Source organism: Crotalus tigris, unplaced genomic scaffold, assembly GCF_016545835.1.
Source record: "Crotalus tigris isolate CLP2741 ecotype Arizona unplaced genomic scaffold, ASM1654583v1 scf7180000021465.51407817327:1047546, whole genome shotgun sequence".
Taxonomy (NCBI): domain Eukaryota; kingdom Metazoa; phylum Chordata; class Lepidosauria; order Squamata; family Viperidae; genus Crotalus; species Crotalus tigris.
Window position 1 is genome coordinate 169,543 of NW_024098522.1, and position 21,274 is coordinate 190,816.

The 21,274-nt window shown below is 44.8% G+C and overlaps 1 protein-coding gene across 1 annotated transcript in view; it reads right to left on the reverse strand.

The window, feature by feature from the left end:
- Positions 1-7,053: 7,053 nt before the first annotated feature.
- Positions 7,054-21,274, reverse strand: part of ANXA3 (annexin A3) — a 38,542-nt gene continuing 24,321 nt past the window's right edge. Inside the window, exons 7-13 of the mRNA XM_039318718.1 lie at positions 20,162-20,241; positions 19,956-20,012; positions 16,885-16,978; positions 15,448-15,543; positions 13,569-13,627; positions 11,196-11,318; positions 7,054-7,821 (exon numbers count right to left, since the gene is read on the reverse strand). Of these exons, the coding sequence (XP_039174652.1) occupies positions 7,762-7,821; positions 11,196-11,318; positions 13,569-13,627; positions 15,448-15,543; positions 16,885-16,978; positions 19,956-20,012; positions 20,162-20,241 (569 nt within the window). The 3' untranslated portion in view covers positions 7,054-7,761. The remainder of the gene's footprint in view (positions 7,822-11,195; positions 11,319-13,568; positions 13,628-15,447; positions 15,544-16,884; positions 16,979-19,955; positions 20,013-20,161; positions 20,242-21,274) is intronic.

Sequence of the window (21,274 nt, forward strand, 5' to 3'; positions counted from 1 at the left end):
ACAGTACAATCAGTCCATCGGCCCTTCTTGTCCCTGCTACGGTTGCTGGTACAGCACACAGAAGCTCCATTATTCACTTTGATCCTTTTCTCTTCATCCCTGCCAGAAGGTGGCTTTTGGAGGACTTTCACTCGTGGGTGCTACTGGCACGAGGTTATCCAGACCACAAATAACACTACATTCTCCCAGCAGTAAACCATTAAGACTCCGCTAACTTCTTACAGCCTCAACAACGGACTTTGTCCCAGCAATCTTGGCCTTCCTTTGTGAGAGAGCCATCCCACTGTTGATGCTTTGATTCACGATGCTCAACTGACTTTCCCTTTCCTGGCCTTTGGCATTTTGCTGCCGTGCCTTGCAAAGGTCATTGTAGACTCACTTGTGATGACTGAACAATTTGCCAATGATCAAATTCCGTGTAAATAAGGGCAGATTTTGCTCTGCTTTTCTAAACTGAGCAGAGAACAGGAATCCTTTTGTGGGAAAACAAGAGAGGATCTGGCTGTCACAGGAGAACGTGTGGCTTACTTGACGACGCAAGTAAGTAGGTTTGCATCCCCTGTGCATACATCATCAGTTTTTAATGTGACAAACAGGCATGACTTTCGGCACGGATTCGAATCCCAGCTGCTGTCTTACATCTACTCTAACTGGTGAGATGTTGGCCCAGCAAATCTGTCTAACACCATGGAAATCAGGAGATTTAGACAGTTCAAATGAGTATAAAGATTTATTGGAAGTTTAAACTCTCTACCAGGATCTGACGAACTAATGGCCAAAGCAAATTGACGGGAGATAAGAGTCAAAGGAATTCAAAGTGGGCTGGACATATGTCTCTTGTGGGCATGCAGGGACTCAAAACTGATGACGTGTTTGACCCCTCCCTCGGGCTCAGCCTGGTTGTCTCCTACAGAATCCTCTTTTCTGCATCTCAAAATCTGCCCTGTAACTCTGCGATTGCATCGCAGAGCTTCAGAGCAAAGGAAAGGTGAGTCTATACCAGTGGTGGCGAACCTATGGCATGCGTACCAGAGGCGGCACTCAGAGCCCTCTCTGTGGGCACATGCACCATTGCCCCAGCCCTGCCTCCCCCCATGGCCTCCTCCTCACCAGCAGCCCCCCCTGGAAGAGAGTCGTCCCCAAGCACAACCTGCGCAGAGCAGCATAGCCAATGACATGGCAGTCAGGTAGCAGGGACAAGACTCCGCTCTCACACCCCGTCACGCACATTTGATGCTGTGGGGTGTGGGTGGAGGGTGTGGCCACTATGGCTCTGCTGGACCAGCTGGCTGATCTGCGGCAGGCCATGGAGGCAGTGAGTAGCCCTGCGGGTGGGTGGGGTGGGGATGGAGCGGGGCAGGCTGGGGCAGAGCATGGTGGAGCAGGGGTGGGCTGGGGGGTGGGGGCAGTTTTTAGGCACTCTGTCTCTAAAAGGTTCACCATCACTGGTGTATACAAATCCCGTTAGAAATTAGCAGAGGGGGATTTTGAAAGTCTTCTCTCTCTTAATGATGATGTTATCCATTCAGTCGAGTCCAACTGTCAAAAGTCCGACTAGCGATCCCAACAGCAGGATTCCTCAAGGCAATTAAGTCCAAGCAGGCAAAACTTTATTGGCTACAGTATTTCAGAACTGAAGAAGCAAAACCAACTCTTGCTTAGTTTAAACAATATATTCCCGTTCCCCCACTCACTGGGTATTCACATTGTCCAACAATAATACCACTCCTTTTTGTTATGGGAACTGTTCACTTCTCCCTTGAGCATCTGCCGCAATGACCTTGGCATCGGGCAGGCTTTCACAGTCTGTGAATGGCTTCTTGGCCTTCCATTTCCTCCCTTCAGTTTCTACCCCTCCCCCCTTTTCTATGACAGGTTGATTAGCGATAGAAGCTAGCAGGCATCACAGCGATTCAATCTTGATACCAACTCTTGGTGATTCTATGGGCCAGGTCTCTCCACATCTTGCGCTGCTTGTTTTATGCTCTGAATTGTGGCAGCTTTTACGGTGTCCAGCCACCATGTCCTTTGGTGGCCTGGTTTCCTTCTACCCCTAACTCAGGGGTAGGCAACCTTGGCTCTTTTATGACTCGTGGACTTCAACTCCCAGAATTCCTGAGCCAGCATGGCTCAACTTGGAAACTCTCCCTTTCCCCTCAGCATAGCTGCCTCAGAGATTCTGGGAGTTGAAGTCCACGAGTCACAAAAGAGCCAAGGTTGCCTACCCCTGCCCTAACTCTTCCAAACATAATTTGTCAGCTGCCACCTCAGGCTTGGGCTTCATGTTGCTCGGTGCCAGTCTGCCATGAACTCTAGGGAGGGGGGACTGATCGGGAAGAGGGGGGTTGCAAGGGAAACTAAAAGCATCTCCCTGAGATGTGGCTTCAAGGTCAACTGGCTGGGGAGGGGACGCAACTGCATCCCAGCCTACATTTGAAGTCACTGAGGGAAGTTAGCCCAGAGAAAGAAATATTAAAAAGGGGCAGAAAAATATATTTTTCCTCAAAAGGACTTTTTAAAACCAAACCTGGCCCCAAATCTATTTCTCTGCCCCAAGCAAGACTTTAGCCCCATATAAATGCAGATGTAAAACCATCAGAAAGTTGGAGCCAGAGCAATCAAGAAGACAAAAGAGAAGATCTTCATACCCCACCCAAACTCTAGGATTCATTAGCCCCATCACCTGGGAAGCAGGATATGATAATAGAATTAAACCACAGATATCAAGACCTAAACAAACACTCAGAAACAGCCTCAAGGTTCATACCACAGGAACAGGAAACTATTCCAAACAAAAGGCTAGAGGGGGTATAAAAACCTACTACACCATGTGCTCAGCCCTTCTCTCCTCTGCACTTTCCTGAAGAACCATCTTTCTGCAATAAACTGTAACCTTCTTCCCAAAGCAGTCGCCATGTTTGCTTATTTATTCCCGACTTGGATGAACCAGGATGAAGACTTTACTTCTAACATCACCATTCTGAAAATATCTTTTTTGAATTTGATTGGACATGAGGGGAGGCACCGCAGGGAATGGAAAATTAGACTTGGGGATTTTCAGTTCTGGCTTTACTGCAATTCGCTTGACTTCTCGTAGGCTATACCTTTCTCAGCAAATGGAGCCAAGCTAAGGCAGGTCTGACATTATTGCTTTTTCCAGTGAATTTCCCCCTCGTGACAGAGCCAAAGTGGGTGTTCTTATCTCTCTTGCACGTTATTAAAAGTTGGGGTCATAACATAAGACACAGTAACCCTAGAACAGTAATGGTGAACCTATGGCACGCATGCCAGAGCCCTCTCTGTGGGCACGCGCGATGTTGCCTCCCCCCATGGCCCCCTCCTCCCCAACAGCCCCCCTGGATAAGAGTCGCGCCTGGGCATGGCCCGCCTCCCCCCATGGCCCCCTCCTCAACGCCCCCCCCCTGGATGAGAGTCGCGCCTGGGCATGGCCCGCCTCCCCCCATGGCCCCCTCCTCAACGCCCCCCCCGGATGAGAGTCGCGCCTGGGCATGGCCCGTGCGGAGCAGCGCAGCCAAGGACATGGTAGCTGGGCAGCGGGGACAAGACTCCGCCCTCCCGCCCCATTGCGCACAGTTGATGCTACAGGGCGCGAGCAGAAGGCATGGCCACCATGGCGCTATTGAGTCACCTGGGCTATCTGCGGCTGGCCGTGGAGGTGGCGAGCGGCCCTGCGGGTGGGCGGGGGGAGGGCTGGCAAGGGCAGAGCAGGCAGGATGGGGCAGAGCGGGGGCCAGGGCAGGGGTGGGGCCATTTTGGGGGCACTTGGTCTCTAAACATTTTGCCATTACTGCCCTAGAATATTTGTTGCTCAGGATAGAACTGTGGGGTTCCTGATTATCCCAAAGATGTTTGTTTTTTTTTTCACGAGGCAACTGGACTTTTCTTTGAAGACGTTTCGCTTCTCATCCAAGAAGCTTCATGGGAAAAAAAAGCATCTCTGGGATAACTATGACCTGGATGACTGAGAATCTCCATAGACATCAAAGTTTTGGTTGTTTTCTTGCAGACCTTTCATTTCCAAACTGGGTTACATCATCAGTGCAAATAGCTGCACTCAATGCCAGGCTGCCAGTTGATGGTATGGTTTTTTTTTAAAAAAAGGCACAGTGATAGCTAGGATGCTGCAATTAAAGCACTCTGCATTTTTATCAACATCACATCATTGTGGTTGCCCTCTTGACTTTTTTTGACTTGGCAGAAACCTTTATCTATGGCTTATTTTCTTTGCCATCCTGTATTATTTATGCATGTTTTTTCCCCTACTGTTCATTATTATTTTTTAAATGTTTTAATTATTGGAAACCACCTAGAGTTGGTGGGAGTTGGGCAGCATATAAATTAATAAATTATTATTTTTTACACAATGGGTGAGCGGAGTCTGTTTCTCAACCTAAACCACCCCTTCTGAACCGAAAATCAAAAAAAGGTCTGTGGGATCCTTGGTGCAGAGCACTGATGATGTTACCTAGTCGGGTAATAAAATGTCTGCTAGAAAACAACCACGTTCACAGAACACCAAGGACCCCACAGTCCAACCCTGAGCTACAAATATTCTCTGCTATCAAAATAAGTCTGGTGTTTGTTTTTTTTTAAGACCAACACATTTCATCAAAAAACGAATACCAAAAGCAGATTTCCTTCTGATTTTTTTTTTACCTACCATGAATTAACACTGCTATCCTCTCAAACCAGAAATAATACAGACGAACAAGTTTGGTCCTCTACTTTTATGTATGCATGCTGCCACCTTGTGGTATTATACAGAGAAAAAAAATTACCTCGCAAATAAATTCATTTAATATTAGCAGCCAGTGTGCGTGGGGGGGGAGGAACTTTGCTGCTGAAGTGACCCATTTCAGGGAAATTGCAAAGCAAGAAAAAACAACAGCAGCCATATATTTAAAAAAGGTGAAACGGGACTTAATGAATCAGTAAGAAAAGAATCTCTTGTGTCTGTGCCTGGCATTAACAATTCTAACCTAGCTGTTGCAACTCCAGGAAGCAGAAAATGCAAATATATTTAACCTTGGTCTTCCTGCTCAAGCAGGAGATCCTATACCCTTTCAAATAGGTGGCTGTCCAGTCTCTTAAAAACTTCTAATGTTGGAGCATCCACAGCTTCTGGAGGCGGGTTGTTCCACTGGTTAATTGTTGTCACTGTTAGGAACTTTCTCCTTAGTTCTAGGTTGCTTCTCTCCTTGATTAGTTTCCATCCTTTGCTTCTTGTCCTGCCTTCAGGTGCTTTGGAGGATAGCTTGACTCCCTCTTCTTTGTGGCAGCCCCTCAAATACTGGAGTACTGCTATCATGTCAGTGATTCACTTAATAACTTGGCAAGAAAAGTCATAAAATGGGGGAAAACTCACTTAAGAACAGAGTTGGAAGGAACCTTGAAGGTCTTCTAGTCTAACCCCCTGCACTAGCAGGAGATCCTATACTATTCTGGACAAATGGCTGTCCAGCCTCTTCCTGAAAGCCCCCAGTGATGGAGCACCCACAACTTCTGGAGGCAGGTTGTTCCACTGGTTAATTGTGCTCCCTGTCAGGAATATTCTCCTTAGTTTTAGGCTGCTTCTTTCCTTGATTGGTTTCCACCCAATGAACTGACTCGCATAGCAATAGAACGTTTGGGCTCAGTTTATGACTATAAGTCGAGGACTACCTGCAAGGCACAGAAAAAGAAGTTCTGCATTTGCTTCTACTAGTTTTTATTCCATTCCAGGCAACAAGATTTGCTTTCCAATTTTTATTTCAAAGAAGAATCTGTGAGGGCTTTCCCGTAGTCAGCAGGATGTGCTCGTTTTGATGAGCCAAGGTAGGCGTGGACCATTTCATCTCCATTGCAGCCTTATCTTCCCTGCAATCTGCAGCCAGGCTGGCTCCTCATTCTCTTATTCAATCCCAGGAAAGGATGTCATGAGAAAAACTCCCCCAGTTGGCCTGTCCCAGTAGAAAGGGCAGCCCGCCAAGGGAGGTGTCAGAGTGATGCCAAGATGAAAGCAGCCACATGGCTGCAGCCCATCCTTTGCCGCTTCCCACAATGGAGTCAGTTCAAAGCAACTAAGAGAAATCCTCAAACATTCTGAGCCTAAGACAGCAACTACAGAGAGCTCTTTCTAAAGGGAAGAAAAACACAACCCAAGCAACTTTTCAACACCGCATTAATTTAACCCAGAGATGCCGTATAGACCAGTGATGGCGAACCTTTTAGACATCGAGTGCCCAAACTGCAATCCAAAACCCACTTATGCATCATTGGGTGCTGGGTGGGTGTGCCCATTGGGTGGGCATGGCCCATTGGCTGGGCGTGGCTGTGGTAGTAATGGCAGACGGTTTTAAAAGGAAACTTTTACCGTTTAATCCAACTTTGCAAGATCTCTTTTTTTCCCGCGAGAAGTTGAAATTGACGGATAGATTGAACCTTTTTTTTTTTTTGCAGACGGCGGCGGAGGCCTAAAGCGAAAAGGTTTTATAAAACCCAGCTGAAGGCCTAGGACTGGGGTGACGGCGCACGTGCCCACAGAGAGGGCTCTGAGTGCCACCTCTGGCACCCGTGCCATAGGTTCGCCACCACTGGTATAGACTAAAACCAGGACTTCCTCCCAGTAGTAGCCAAAATTAGGGCAACAATGTCTTCTCTCCACTATGAATGTGTGTTTTCAAGTGTATCATAAGTTACTGGTTATTTCAGGTGTTGGCCACCATCACAATGTCTTTGCATTATAGCACGGGTGTCAAACTCACCGCCTCACGTGACGTATCACGACGTTTCGTGACTTGTTTTGCATTGCTGGAGCTGGGGGGGGGTGCACAGCCTCCGCATGATGCAACTGGCCAGCGGGCCGGCAGTTTGACACCCCTGCATTATAGTTTCAATAAAATAACATGGCAAGCAAAAATGGCAATGTTAGCATTGATATCTTGCATGTTCTTTTGGGTAAAGTTTTGGCTATTTTTATTCTTTGTTTTAAAAGGAAACTTTTACCATTTAATTTTGAGCTCGCTAAGGGTAAGAAAAATGGGCCAGAGATGCTACTTTAGTCAGTCTCTTTATGATCTGGTTTCAAAAAGATGTTCCAGAGATTGCAGGAAGACAAACCTAGAACTTGACTGCAACTTTAAAGCAGCGACATCAATGCAGCTGCTTTAAACAGTTGCTGGCAGGTTCTAAATTCATGTTCCTGTGTGGTCCATAGCATTTTTTTCAAATTATTTCTTAAGCAACCCTATGCATTTTATCTCCTTTCCTAAGGCACTTCAGATCTTTAATACAAATAAAGCACTTTTGAGGTAGCTGTGCGTTGCATGCAAGATACAGTAACCCCCTTTTGGACAGCCAAAAGAACACAAGAGCAATTCAAGACTAGCAAAAGAAAAACTCAGCTCAAACACAGTTGTTCCTAGACAGTCGCTGGACGCGCACGAAACACTGTGTTGTATCTTAACCGCTTCCAGCTTCCAAGTTTGCAGGGTTCATTAATTTCTGGCAGAATACAGTATTGGCTTCTGCAATTTGGAGTGCAGATTTCACTCCAAATTCACAGTGTGGGATAAAATCAGTGTCATCAAGAGCCTGAAGATACTGTGTGTAGGAAAGTAAACATCTGTTTGTTATGATACCTAATTAAAAAAAATAACTGAAGAGAGGAGTGGCAATTCTCACACTTGCTTAAATATCTAAAAGCTCTATGAACTGGTGAAAGCAACTGGAAACTGGAGCAGTCAGTCTGAGTTGGCCTCATCAGTCGTCCCCACCACAAATCTTCAGCATAGTACGCCGATAATCCCCAGAAGTATCCGACTGCAAGAAAAAGATGAACGGTAACATTATTTTCAAGCAGCTTACAGCCCTCCCATAATTACACAGACTAGTCTCATTTTCCTTGCCTCGGAGATTGATTGCAAACTTTTAATCAGCACTCTGATTTTATTTGAGTAGTTTTAGGTTGCTTTCTTCCCCCCCCCCCCTCTGGTTGTTTAAAATTTGATTTCCCATTTGGAACAAGCACCAATCAACGGAGCACCTGCCCAATTTCAATGATCTTTTCAAACCTGCAGAGGGTTGAACCTGTTTGATAAGAATGCCAGTCACGGGGATGAAAGCAGAAACTGTCTGAAATTACATCGATTGTTAGCTCAAGTCAATATTTTAAAAGTGCTCCCAAATAAAATAGAATAGAGTTGGAAGGAACCTTGGAGGTCTTCTAGTCCAGCCCCCTGCTCAAGCAGGAGAATCTATACCATCTCAGACAAGTGACTGTCTAACCTCTTCTTAAAAACCTCCAGTGATGGAGTGCCCACGATTTCTGGAGGCAAGCTGTTCCACCGGTTGATTGTCCTCACTGTCAGGAAGTTTCTCCTTAATTCCAGGTTACTTCTTTCTTTGGTCAGTTTCCAACCATTGTTTCTTGTCTTGCCTTCAGGTGCTTTGGTGAACAACCTGGCCCCCGCTGCTTTGTGGCAGCCCCTCAGAAACTGGAACACTGCTATCATGTTTGCGTGATTTCTCTGTCTCTCCTGGCACAAACTTTGGGGTTGTCTGTCTTACACAACTCAGTAGCTCACAGCCTTGTCAGAACACTAGCACAAAATCCTTCTGTGTAAGAGGAATTCTGAAATCTGGAGCAAGCTACATCTTGTTCCATAATGCTCAGAACTCATACAGTGAAAGAGAGAGAGAGAGAGAGAGAGAGAGAGAGAGAGAGAGAGAGAGAGAGAGAGAGAGAGAGAGAGAGAGAGAGAGAGAGAGAGAGAGAGAGAGAGAACTTATCGTTTGTCAATTGATATTATTAACTCTCACAATGCAGAATTCAGAAATTCCTTTTTTCATTCGGAGAGGCATTGCAATGATCAAGTTCCAACTACGCCCGCTGAACACATTTGCAGCCCCCTCAGCTCCTATCACATCCAGTGTTTCTCAACCTTGACCATTTTAAGGCATGTGGACCAACTCCCAGAATTCCACAGCCAGCATTGCTGGCTGTGGAATTCTGGGAGTTGAAGTCTACATGCCTTAAAATGGTCAAGGTTGAGAAACACTGTGGGTTAAGCCATAATGTGGTTTGCTTCCTTGCAGCTTAATTTACTTTGTAGAGTGTTGTGCTTGGGATTTGTAAACAGGGGAGTAAACCAAAGCTTAGCAAAATCAACCTGCTTCAGTGTGAACAAGTTTCATTTGCACTAATACACAAAGCCTGGATTAACAAACCAGGGATGAAGACTGCGTTAGGGAAACAGAAGGAAGCTGTTTATCCCTGAGCTACACAGCAGACTTGTAGAAGCAGCCCTAATTTTGGCATGACTGCAAGGAATTATGGGTGTGCTGAAAATGGTGGCTACTTTCAGGAGGCAGCCATGCATGTGGGGAGTAGGGGCCAAGCCCTGTGGGGACCCCGTGGGATGGGATGGCGGGAGAAGGGGGGGCACTGCAGTGTCCCGGCAGTCAGTCATGTCAAGGTAATTATGATTTAGTAGCTGACGGGAAGAAGTGATATATAGAGAATGATATATAGAGAATGAGTCAGCAGAATATTTTGTGGCTAGCATCCCTTTAAGAGATTGTGTCTGAGGAGAAGAGCAGTTGGAACCTGCTTGCTCACTTCAACCGTTTGAATATAACTATCTTGTATTCTATAATAATAATAGTAGTAGTAGTAGCAGTAGTAGTAGTAGTAGTAGTAGTAAAGTTAGAAGAGACCTTGGAGGTCATCTAGTCCAACCCCCTGCTCAGGCAGGAAACACTATACCATATCAGACAAATGACTGTCCAGTCTCTTCTTAAAAACTTCCAGTGTTGGAGCATTCACCGCTTCTGGAGGCAGGCTGTTCCACTGATTAATTGTTCTCACTGTCAGGAAGTTTCTCCTTAGTTCTAGGTTGCTTCTCTCCTTGATTAGTTTCTATCCATTGCTCTTGTCCTGCCTTCAGGCACTTTGGAAAATAGCTTCACTCCCTCTTCTTTGTGGCAGCCCCTGAGATATTGGAACACTGCTATCATGTCCCCCCTCGTCCTTCTCTTCATTAAACTGGACATACATAATTCCAGCAACCGTTCCTTATATGTTTTAGCCTCCAGTCCCCTGATCATCTTTGTTGCTCTTCTCTGTACTCCTTCTAAAGTCTCAACATCTTTTTTACATCACGGTGACCAAAACTGGATGCAGTATACCAAGTGTGGCCTTACCAAGGCATTGTAAAGTGGTATTAACACTTCACGTGATCTTGATTCTATCCCTCTGTTAATGCAGCCTAGCATTATGTTGGCCTTTTTGGCAGCTGCAGCACACTGCTGGCTCCTATCTAAGTGATCGTCCACTAGGACTCCAAAGTCCCTCTCACAGTTACTACTATTGAGCAACGTACCCCCTATACCAGGGCTTTTCAACCAGTGGTAGGTACCACCTGTGGTACATTGGCATCTGGCAGGTGGTACACAACCATCCTAGAAAAGTGGTAGCGGGGGGAGGGGAATGAGCTGAATTGGCGGCAGCACCGCACAAGCCTGAGTGAGAGATGGCTGGAGCTGCAGGGCTGTCAGGGCTCAGCAGAAGTGCCAGGATCAGTGCTGCTTTCCAGATGATTGGCGCTTCTTCGGGGCTGTCAGGGCTCAGGATCAGCGCCAGGCTCCAGCTAGAGCTCTGCGCTGATCCTGGTGCTTCTGCTGAGCCCTGAAGAAGCACCAATCATCTGGAAAACAGCACTGATCCTGGCGCTTCTGCTGAGCCCAGAAGAAACGCCGATCAGCTGGAATGTTGCAGCCTCTCCAGGGTCTTGTGATTTACATTCAGATGCTTGGCAACTGATTCATATTTATGAAGGTCACAGTGTCTCAGGGTCATGTGAAGTGACCAAAACCTGCTGCAACCACCCAGCAGACGGGGGGAATAAAAACCAAACACCCCCACCCCACCCCGCTGCCAATCCTCAACAGAAATGCTCACAACAATGGAAACCTCGGACAGGAGGAAGAGCGCCGCCAGGTGGGCAGGCAGGTGTCTTAACTGTGGCTTGGGGGGCACTTTTTCAGTCAGCCACAAATACACCATGTTTAAAATCTTCACAATAAGCCAAAACACTCCAGCATCCTGCCTTGCAGTTTGCCATTTCTGCTTACAATCTGATCATCGACACCTAGAAATTTGGAGAGTCCCTGAAAAGTGAACTGAAAGTACTCACACTAATAGCAGAATACAGAGACTCTCCGTAGAGTTTCTTATATTCCTCGCGAATATCCAGAAGATCAATTTCTGACCTGGATACTAGAATTCTGCTCAATGTGATTTCATCAGTTCCAGGTCCCTAGAAACAAGGGAGATAGAGAGAAAAAACCCTCATTAAAGGATGAGTTTTTAACTGAGATTTATAAACTCTGCTTTCAAAAAGGCAGAGTCCATAAGCACACACATTTTTACACCAGAGACCCACACAGCTTTAAATATTCAAAACATGAGCAGATCAGTTTTTAGAACTCAAAGAGTTATGGCATTTAATCAGTATTTTAAAACTGGGGATCCCTAATAGGTGAGCAAGAAAAATGTGCTTTGGATAATATCTAAGTATTTATGCCCGGTTTTATCTATAATGGTTCAAAAGCTGCCTTCCATAGTTGTTGGACTACAACTTGGTCATTAAGCTAAGCGGTTGCTAAGTAAAATCCTTACTGTGCTTACATCCTTACTTCAGCTTTCTTACTATTTATAGACCCGCGAAGATCATAAACCTGAGATGGGTTGCAAAGTTACTTTTTCATTACCGTTGTTAACTGCCAAAGATCATTGTAAAGACAGTCGTTAAATGAGGACTAGCTGTATTAGCATATGATAGACACATGAGACCTCTTCATCGTGGCTCTATTTATATGCTGTACTTACCCTAGTGACTGAATAAACTTATTTTCTGGATGTGTACAATTCAACCAATCAAGTAATCTAAACTCTAGTTTAATGAAGAAAAGGACCAGGGGGGACATGATAGCAGTGTTCCAATATCTCAGGGGCTGCCACAAAGAAGAGGGAATCAAGCTATTCTCCAAGGAGCCTGAGGGCAGGAGAAGAAGCAACAGATGGAAACTAATCAAGGAGAGAAACAACCTAGAACTAAGGAGAAACTTCCTGACAGTTAGAACAATTAACCAGTGGAACAACCTGCCTCCAGAAGTGGTGAATGCTCCAACACTGGAAGTTTTTAAGAAGAGACTGGACAGCCATTTGTCCAAAATGGTATAGGGTTTCCTGTTGAGCAGGGGGTTGGACTAGAAGACCTCTAAGGTCCCTTCTAACTTTACTATTACTATTACTATTATTATTACTATTATTATTATTATTATTATTATTATTATTATTATCTAACTATGATTTAATGCTGACCAAGTTTAACATATTGCACAAATGCAATAGGACTAACTGACCAGGTTAAATACAGGGCCTGATCTCAGCGGCAGAATAATTTCCCTAATCCATCTATTCTAATTCTTCTCCTTTTTATTATTACTATCTGTTTACATCAACAGGAAATGGGGTTAAAATGACTTCATGAACATAATGATCCTCTACAAATGATCCTTTGTGCAATAAGACCATGATGTGTGTGGCATTATTGTGGCTTCTACCAAATGCTGAAGCATTCAAGCAGGTTTTTTCCAGGAATCCCCAGGTTTGGATGGGACCTTGGAGGTCTTCTAGTCCAACCCTCTGCTTAAGCAGAAGCCTCTATACCATTCTAGACAAAAGGCTATCCAGTCTCTTCTTGAAAACCTCCAGTGATGGAGTACCCACAACTTCTGGAGGCAAGTCATTCCATTGATTAATTGTTCTCACTGTCAAGAAGTTTCTCCTTAGTTCTAAATAATAATAATAATAAAGTTGGAAGGGCCCTTGGAGGTCATCTGGTCCAACCCCCTGCTCAGGCAGGAAACCCTAAGGAAACCCTATACCATTTCAGACAAATGGCCATCCAGTCTCTTCTTAAAAACTTCCAGTGTTGGAGCATTCACCTCTTCTGGAGGCAGGTTATTCCACTGGTTAATTGTTGTAACTGTCAGGAAGTTTCTCCTTAGTTCTAGGTTGCTTCTCTCCTTGATTAGTTTCCATCCGTTGCCTTCAGGCGCTTTGGAGAATAGCTTGACTCCCTCTTCTTTGTGGCAACCCCTGAGATATTGGAACACTGCTATCAGTGTTGTCCTTCTCTTCATTAAACTAGGCATACCCAGTTCCCTCAACTGTTCATCATATGACTTAGTATCCAGACCCCTTATCATATTTTCTCTCCAATCTTTTTTTGTTTTCCAGACCAAAAAAACAAACAAACCACCCAACCCTCTGCGTTTACATGGTGATCTTGGTTTATCTCAAGGTGATTGTCTGCTGAATCAAGCAGAAGGCTATAATTTGTTGGGAGAACAACCAATCTGCAGGTTTCAACCTCACCTAGAGAGAACCTCGTTTGAAATTGTAAATAACTGGAAGCTAGTATTGTAGGCACTACTGGGCAGCATGGTTGGTGATCCTTTACAATCTGGCTTTGGGAAAAACAACCTCATACACTTCTTACCTTTATGGATTTGTGCACTTTTTCAGCAAAGAAGGCAGGGGTGTTATTTATACATTTCACTATGAAAAGAGAGGAAAAAATAGAATTGAAAATAAGCCTTTTATACCGTCTGGCTATATTTTGAACAGGATTGGAATACAAAGCAGAAAATATCCCGGTAAATTGTTTAAGCATTTGCAAATCAACCCACAGATTAAATGCACGGACAAGAAGTGGGAAGTGCATAAATAAATAAAATATTAACCTGAGGGCTCGGTACTTGATTGCTATCATTTGCACGGTTTCCTTATTACAACCCTCTTGTGCATAGCTTAATATTTACATTGGCAGAGTGGTTTGGGCAGACTTTCCTCAGATAAAGAGCAAAAGCATCTATCAAAGTGTAATTGACCTTTTGGGGGCAAATTGGAAATTATATTTTGGGGTGGGATGAGGGTAAAAAATGTATCCTCTTTAGCTGCTTTATATGGTTTAAGATGAAATCTACAGTCTGCTTTCCCACTAAAAACGCTCAAAATAAGAGCAGGTGAGGACAAAATATTGCTAAATAAGCCTTAACAGGAGGGATGGAAATCTATTTTGAGGTATAAAACCCTCAGTTTTGGGGGCAAACCAAGGGCTTTGCAGGAATAGGGAAAGTGGCACTCACTTCTTCCACTATATTTATGTACAGCCACAGATGCCCAAAAATATCAAAACCAAGACTTTTTAAAAGGATTCGAAACTCAAAATATCCTAATGAATATCAGGCTTGTAATTGGGCCATTTCCTACGCTTTGCCCTTGTTTAATAGCGAATTAGAGCAGAGTTCTCCAATCTTTCCGGTTTTGCGTACCAGTGTGTGGGGGAAGATGCTTCCACGAGAATGGCGGGCCAGTGTGCACATGTGCGCCCCTCCATTTACGCAAGCAGCAAGCACACTTGCCCGCTGCTCGTGCAAATGGAGTGTGCACACACTTGCACGCCCTCTGCTTGCATAAGCAAGGGTGTTCACGGGCACTCACACATTACCTCTGCGGCCCGGTTCCGAAAGGCTCAAGGCCCAGTAGTGGGCCCTGTCCTGGGGGTTGAATTAGAGAACCAACTTATCCTGCTAAGCAAAAATCAAAGCACAATAAAATGCTGTCGTCAAGCTTCAAAGAACCCCGATGCTGATACAGCCATGTTTTTTCTTAGCTTGTCTACAGACCCAGGGGGGAGGAGGGTGAATGGAATGTGAGCCGCAGGTGTTTATTTGCATGGGAATCAAGGTTATTCCAGAATTGTTTATTGCAAGCAGAGACTTTTTTCTCACAACAATTATCTGAAGATTAATTGGACAATGTGACCTGCACTGTCAGGGGGAGAAGGGAGTTTCTATGCTTTTAATATATCATTCTGATGCCAAATTGTCAGAGCTGGTTTTCTATTCATCTGTGTCGATATGGTGTGCTCAATAACGTTTTGCATTAGAGCAGGGGTAGGCAACCTTGGCTCTTTTATGACTCGTGGACTTCAACTCCCAGAGTTCCTGAGGGGAAAGGGAGAGGTTTCCAAGCTGAGCCATGCTGGCTCAGGAATTCTGGGAGTTGAAGTCCACGAGTCATAAAAGAGCCAAGGTTGCCTACACCTGCATTAGAGATTGGAATGTGTCAGCTGTGCTTACTTTGTTGAGATCATCAGTCGGAACCTTGACAGTTATAGGCATTAATTTTGGCAATTGATCCAATAACACACACACACAAACACACACACACAAATACATACATACATACACACACACAGATGCATTGTATATATAGAAAGAGATCAACCCTCCATGAGATTTAGAAGGTTCAGAAGAATAGTGTATAAATACACACACATACACGCTCGCAAGATCATCACATGCTTCCCTTACCGACGGCCAAAAGAAGTTCGGCAAAATCGCCCGATGTTTCGTTCAGGACACTGTCCTCCATCCGGTGTCCAGTAAGCTTTTGGTACTCCTCAAATGCTTAAGAGAGGACAAAGGAGAACAATGTCAGTGGGGTAAGCTGCCCCCCTACATATTTTAAGATGCCTGAACAAAAATCCTGGAGCATTTTTACTTCTGCCTCTACAAGCTCCCCCTCTTTTACAATATATAATTTGTAACAGCCTGAAATCCTATTTTCCATGCTTGCTTTTTTTTTTAAAAAAAAGTTTCTAGTCTGTCTTTCTTAGGATATTACAATAGCAAGCACATCTAACAAAAAGAAACTTGTTGCATGCCAACAGAAATAGTTTTCGACTTACAACAATTCGTTCTGTGAACGTTTAAAGTTACAACGGCACTGAAAAAAATCTAATTTTTCACACTTTGTGACTGTTGGGGCATCCCCAGGGTCACGTGATCAAAATTTAAACACTTCGCAACTAGTTCATATTTATGACGGTCACAGTGTCCCGGGGTGACGTGATCCCCTTTTGCAACCTTCTGACAATCAAAGTCAGTTGGGAAGCCAGATTCACTTGACAACTGTGTTACTAACTTAACAACTGCACTGATCCACTTAACGACTGTGGCAAGAAAGGTGATAAAATGGGGCAAAACTCACTTAGGAAATGTCTCGCTTAGCAACATAAATTCTGGGCTTAATCGTGGTTGTAAGTCGGGGACTATCTATCTTTTTAAATTTTTGGAGGAAAAGGAAGGAAGGAAGGAAATAACAATAGCTCTTAGACCAGTGGTTCTCAACCTAATGCCGCGACCCCCCCCAACCGGTCGTAAGTCGAGGACTACTCAACCGGTCGTAAGTCGAGGACTACTTTACAGCACCGTTTGCAGAAGGACTTTTGGCGGGCTCAGCAGAGCAGAGACAGCCTGGACAATTCCTAGAAAGCCAATAGAATTAGACTCTATTCAAGAGAGTCTATTCTATTGGCTTTCAAAAGCCAATAGAATAAAAGGGAGTAGCACAGCCAAGGAAAAGGGGAAAAAATGGCGGACTGCGTTGTTTGGCGCCCCCGTGAAATGGTTGTTTGACTCCAAATGGGGTCCCGACCCACAGGTTGAGAACCACTGTCTTAGACTTATATACCACTCCATAGTATTATATGGCGCTCTCTGAGAGATTTCCAGAGTCAGCATCTTGACCCCCAACAATCTGGGTCCTCATTTTGCCAACCTCAGAAGGATGGAAGGCTGAGTCAACCTTGAGCCGGTCAGGATCGAACTGCTGGCAATGGAATGCAGAGCTTTTGCCTGCAATACTGCATGCTAACCACTGCACCACCATAAGATCACCATAATCATGCAAGAACAGCTCAATGTGCCTCGGTTTTATTTTAACGCAGAAGATAATCCGTTTCTTACTGAGTCTGAGTTGAGCGACGCTGCTGGTGCTTAGAACCTCAATGAATTTGGTTTCATCCGTTCCCCACCTCTTCTCGCCAGCACTGTACAGGATCTAGAAAACAGGAGTGGAAGGAGCATAGAAATGGCTGTTCTTTTGCTAGGCCCCTATAACAGTGTTTCCCAAACTTGACAATTTTAAGGCATGAGGACTTCAACTCCCAGAATTCCACAGCCAGCAACGCTGGCTGTGGAATTCTGGGAGTTGAAGTCCACATGCCTTAAAATTGTCAAGTTTGGGAAACACTGCCCTATAATATTTCAAATAAAGTACCCTGGGCAATTATCATGCCAATTATGTACTCAAGGCTTTCCGAGATAATCAGATTAAATCCTGCTGCTAAGACTCTTCATTTGGCAGACAAGCCAACTCATTCTGGGAGGGGAAAAAAACTGTCAGAAGTCACAAGCATCAATTTCGCTTCCATTTCAGTTCAGACCAGATTTTTCAAGAGAGGCACAACTTGGCAAACCTCATCCACAATTTAAAAGTCTAAGTGGAAGAAATTTTTGATGGGCTTGTCCATGATCAAAAGGAAGGTTATTCTAATCCTGATCAAAAAAACCCCAATCACTAACTGATGGAAATGTTGTATACAGGGTTATATCTACTTGTACGTGATGATACTGTTCACCTACAAAAAATTAGCACCCTTGTATGTCCAAACTATGAATTTTATTTTACATTTTGATAAGTGTGCACCAATATGATGAATCTTCAGAGACTGTCATCTACTGTACATTGGAAACTTACTGAGTAGACAAACAAGTTTGCCAATGAAACTACAATAGACGGGAGCAAGGAAATAGCATAAAGGTAGCATAAAGAGATAGACACTAGCTGTGTCTTCCAAGTGGGAAATAGAAGAATACAAGCTGCAAAAAACAGCTGCAAGACGAAATGGCTAGACAGGGAAGATTAACTGAATGGGATAACAGGAAAGCTAACTGAAGTGGAAAACAGGAAAAGCAAAGCTAAAACTGAAAAACAGGAAAGAATCTATTGTTCTAAGAATCCATAAAATAACCCAGAACTCAAAATAGGTAACTTAGCATGCCTAATGAGCCGATTGATATTATTTGACACACCTTGCATATATTATATCCTAATTTTAATGTACATGTGAAGTATGATTTAGTATGTAGGAGGCAGTCAGGAAGAGTGTAACCTCATAGTAACTCAGCCAGTGGGGCATGAGAAGGGAGGTGGCAGCTGGGACAGGGTTGTATGAAGAATGGAATATTTTGGGTGGGAACTTTGGAAAGAACCAAGCTTTGATAGCTTCTCTCCTTGCTTATTGCAACAAATGAAACAAAAGGCCCTCACTGTGTCTTGGCTGGTTATTGGTCAGGTGATCTTGCCTTTGATCCTGAAGGAAAGTAGCTAGGAGTACAATACACATTTCTAAGAGCAAATATTAATTCCTAAGGCTAGTCTCAGATTGCATGGCTGTTTGTCCTTCACCTAACTAGCCGAAGCAAAATAGGTCAAAAATAAATGAGAAAATCTCAACAACATAGGCCCATGGTGGCGAACCTATGGCACGCGTGCCACAGGTGGCACTCAGAGCCCTCTCTGTGGGCACGCGCCATCACCCCAGTCCTAGGCCTTCAGCTGGGTTTTATAAAACCTTTTCGTTTTAGGCCTCCGCCCCCAGGTTCAATCAATCAATCAGTTTCAACTTCTCGCGGGAAAAAAAAAGATCTCGTATAGTTGGAATTGATTGATTGCACTTTTTAGTCCCATCCAGTCTGCCGTTACCATCGCAGCCACGCCCACCCAGTGGCCCACGCCCACCAGGCACCCGACGATATCTAAGTGGGTTTTGGGTTGCAGTTTGGGCACCCAGTCTCTAAAAGGTTTGCCATCACTGACATAGACTGTCAACCAGACTTTTCTGGCCATATAATGTTGAATTTTGCTTTTGACAACATAACTGGAGCGGGCAGGAAGAAATCCTATTCCAACAGGTTCAAACACAATAGAGCCACTTTGGTGTAGAGCAGGGGTAGGCAACCTTGGCTCTTTTATGACTCATGGACTTCAATTCCCAGAATTCCTGAGCCAGCTCCCATTCTGGGAGTTGAAATCCACGAGTCATAAAAGAGCCAAGGTTGACTACCCCTGGTGTAGAGGTTAAAATGTTGGCCTAGAAACCAGGAAACCGTGAATTCTAGTGCCTCCTGAGGTATGAAAGCCAGATGGATGACTATGGGCCAATCAACAGGAGACTGTGAGTTCTAATCCCGCCTTAAGCATGAACACTGGCTGGTGACTTTGAACCTGTCCCGAGGAGACACTAGGTTCTAGTCCCACCTTAGGCATGAAAGCCAGATGAATGACTTTGGGCCTGTCACTCTCTCTCAGCTCAACCCACACCACAGGGTTGTGGAGAAAATAGAAGAAGGAAGAAGTATTTGATATGTTCACTGCTTTGAATTACCTATACAGTAATAAAGCCAGGATAAAAATCAAGTAAATAAATATATAGAGAGTTGAGGACCCCCACCAACTAATTCTAGGACAGCTGAGGGCTGGATAGACACATGGGATGCTCAGTGGTATCCACAAAGAGGGGGAGGTTAAAAATTCAAGATGGAGACACCAACGCTGCACAACCAAAGCCTTTTTCTTCTTTTTACATGAGTGTTGCAATACAGACACCCTGGACTACCATGTCTGGGCTGCTAAATGCAAACAGCCACTAGAGGGCAGCAAAGATATTCAGAAAACCTTTGTCGCCATCTTGTGTTCATCTGGCTTTTTCACACTAGGTCAGAGTTTCTCCAGCTCAGCATGTCGGCTGGGGAATCTCAAGAGTCGAAGTCCACACATTTTAAAGTTGTTCAGATTGAGAAAAACCAGCTTAGATCTTCTAATATAGATAAATACAACATTTTCAAGCCTGGATATCTGCCTTCGGATTTGAGTTTTAAAAAGCAGAAGGGCCTTTTAACAATTTGGAGATTTTTTTTTTTAAAAAAAAAAATTACAGGACCCTGCAGCTGGCTCTTTTCCAGACTGTGATTACCTGCGCATCTCTCTTTGCTACATCTTCATACGCCTTTGGATTTTCATCTCTTTTGGCCTGTGATAGGATTGAAAAGAAGAAAAACATGAGCCTAAAATGAAACCTCAAATTAAATAATCATACACCATGATCCCGAATTCTCTGCAAGTACATCACACAAGGCAACTGCAAGGTCATTGATACAAATCTGCCAAAAGCTGGCTTACATCAAGCAGGGCCAAGAGAGTCCTTTTGAAATCTCCAGATGTGTCCCAGCCGACGTCCTCATTCATGGGGGACCTATAAACTGGAACCAAAACAATCGGAGTTAGTGACGCTTGCTCACATGAGAAAAAGGTAATGAACCCTTTGCCTCAGGTGTGTCAAACTTAATTTTATTGAGGGCTGCATCTACATTGTGGTTGCCCTCGGGGGAGCCGGGTGCATGTGGTCAGGGTGGGTGTGGCCTACTGGGTGGGCATGGCCAGCTCTACATCGTTCACGTCAAGGGTGCCTGTGGGGGCCTGGGCAGGTGTGGGACAGATCTGAGGGTCTCTGGCAGGAGGGGGTGGGACCGGGGCAAGCGCCAAGGCATGGTCCATTTCTTCATTCCTCACAAAGGGTGACACCTCCTCAGCATGCACCCAGGGGGCGGGGCTGACACAGCAGGGACTGGTACCTCACTGTTTCCAGACGGCCTTGTGGAGCTAAGACTGAATGCGTTTCAGCATAGATGGCCACCACAAAACTGTACATTGGCTCCCGGCCGGCCTGGGCCAGGGCCAAGGCAGTGGGGGCCGTTCCCTCACTGTTTCCAGGATGGCTTCGCGGGCCGCATCTGGCCCCTGGGCCTTGTGTTTGACATGTCTGCTCTGCCTGAATGCCTAAATAGACTATATACTGTTAATATAAGAGGTCCTCGAGTTACAACAGTTCATTTAGTGACATTTAGTGACTGTTCGAGGTGATGACAGCACTCAAGAAAGTGACTTATGACCATTTTTTACTCTTAGGACCGCTGCACCATCCCCACGATGGTCACCTGATCAAAATTCAGACGCTTGGCGACTGGCTCGTATTTATGACGGTTGCAGTATCCCGGGAGGGGGTCAGGGGATCCCCTTTCGCGACCTTCTGATAAGCAAAGACAATGGGGAAGCCGAATTCGCTTAACAACCATGTTACTGACTTAAGAACTGCAGAGAATCACTTAACGACCGTCGTCAAACGGGGCAAAACTGGCTTAACAACCGCCTCGCTTAGTAACAGAAATCAGGGGCTCACTTGTGGTCATTAAGTCAAAGACTATCTGTAAACGTCATTCAACATTTGTCTTAACA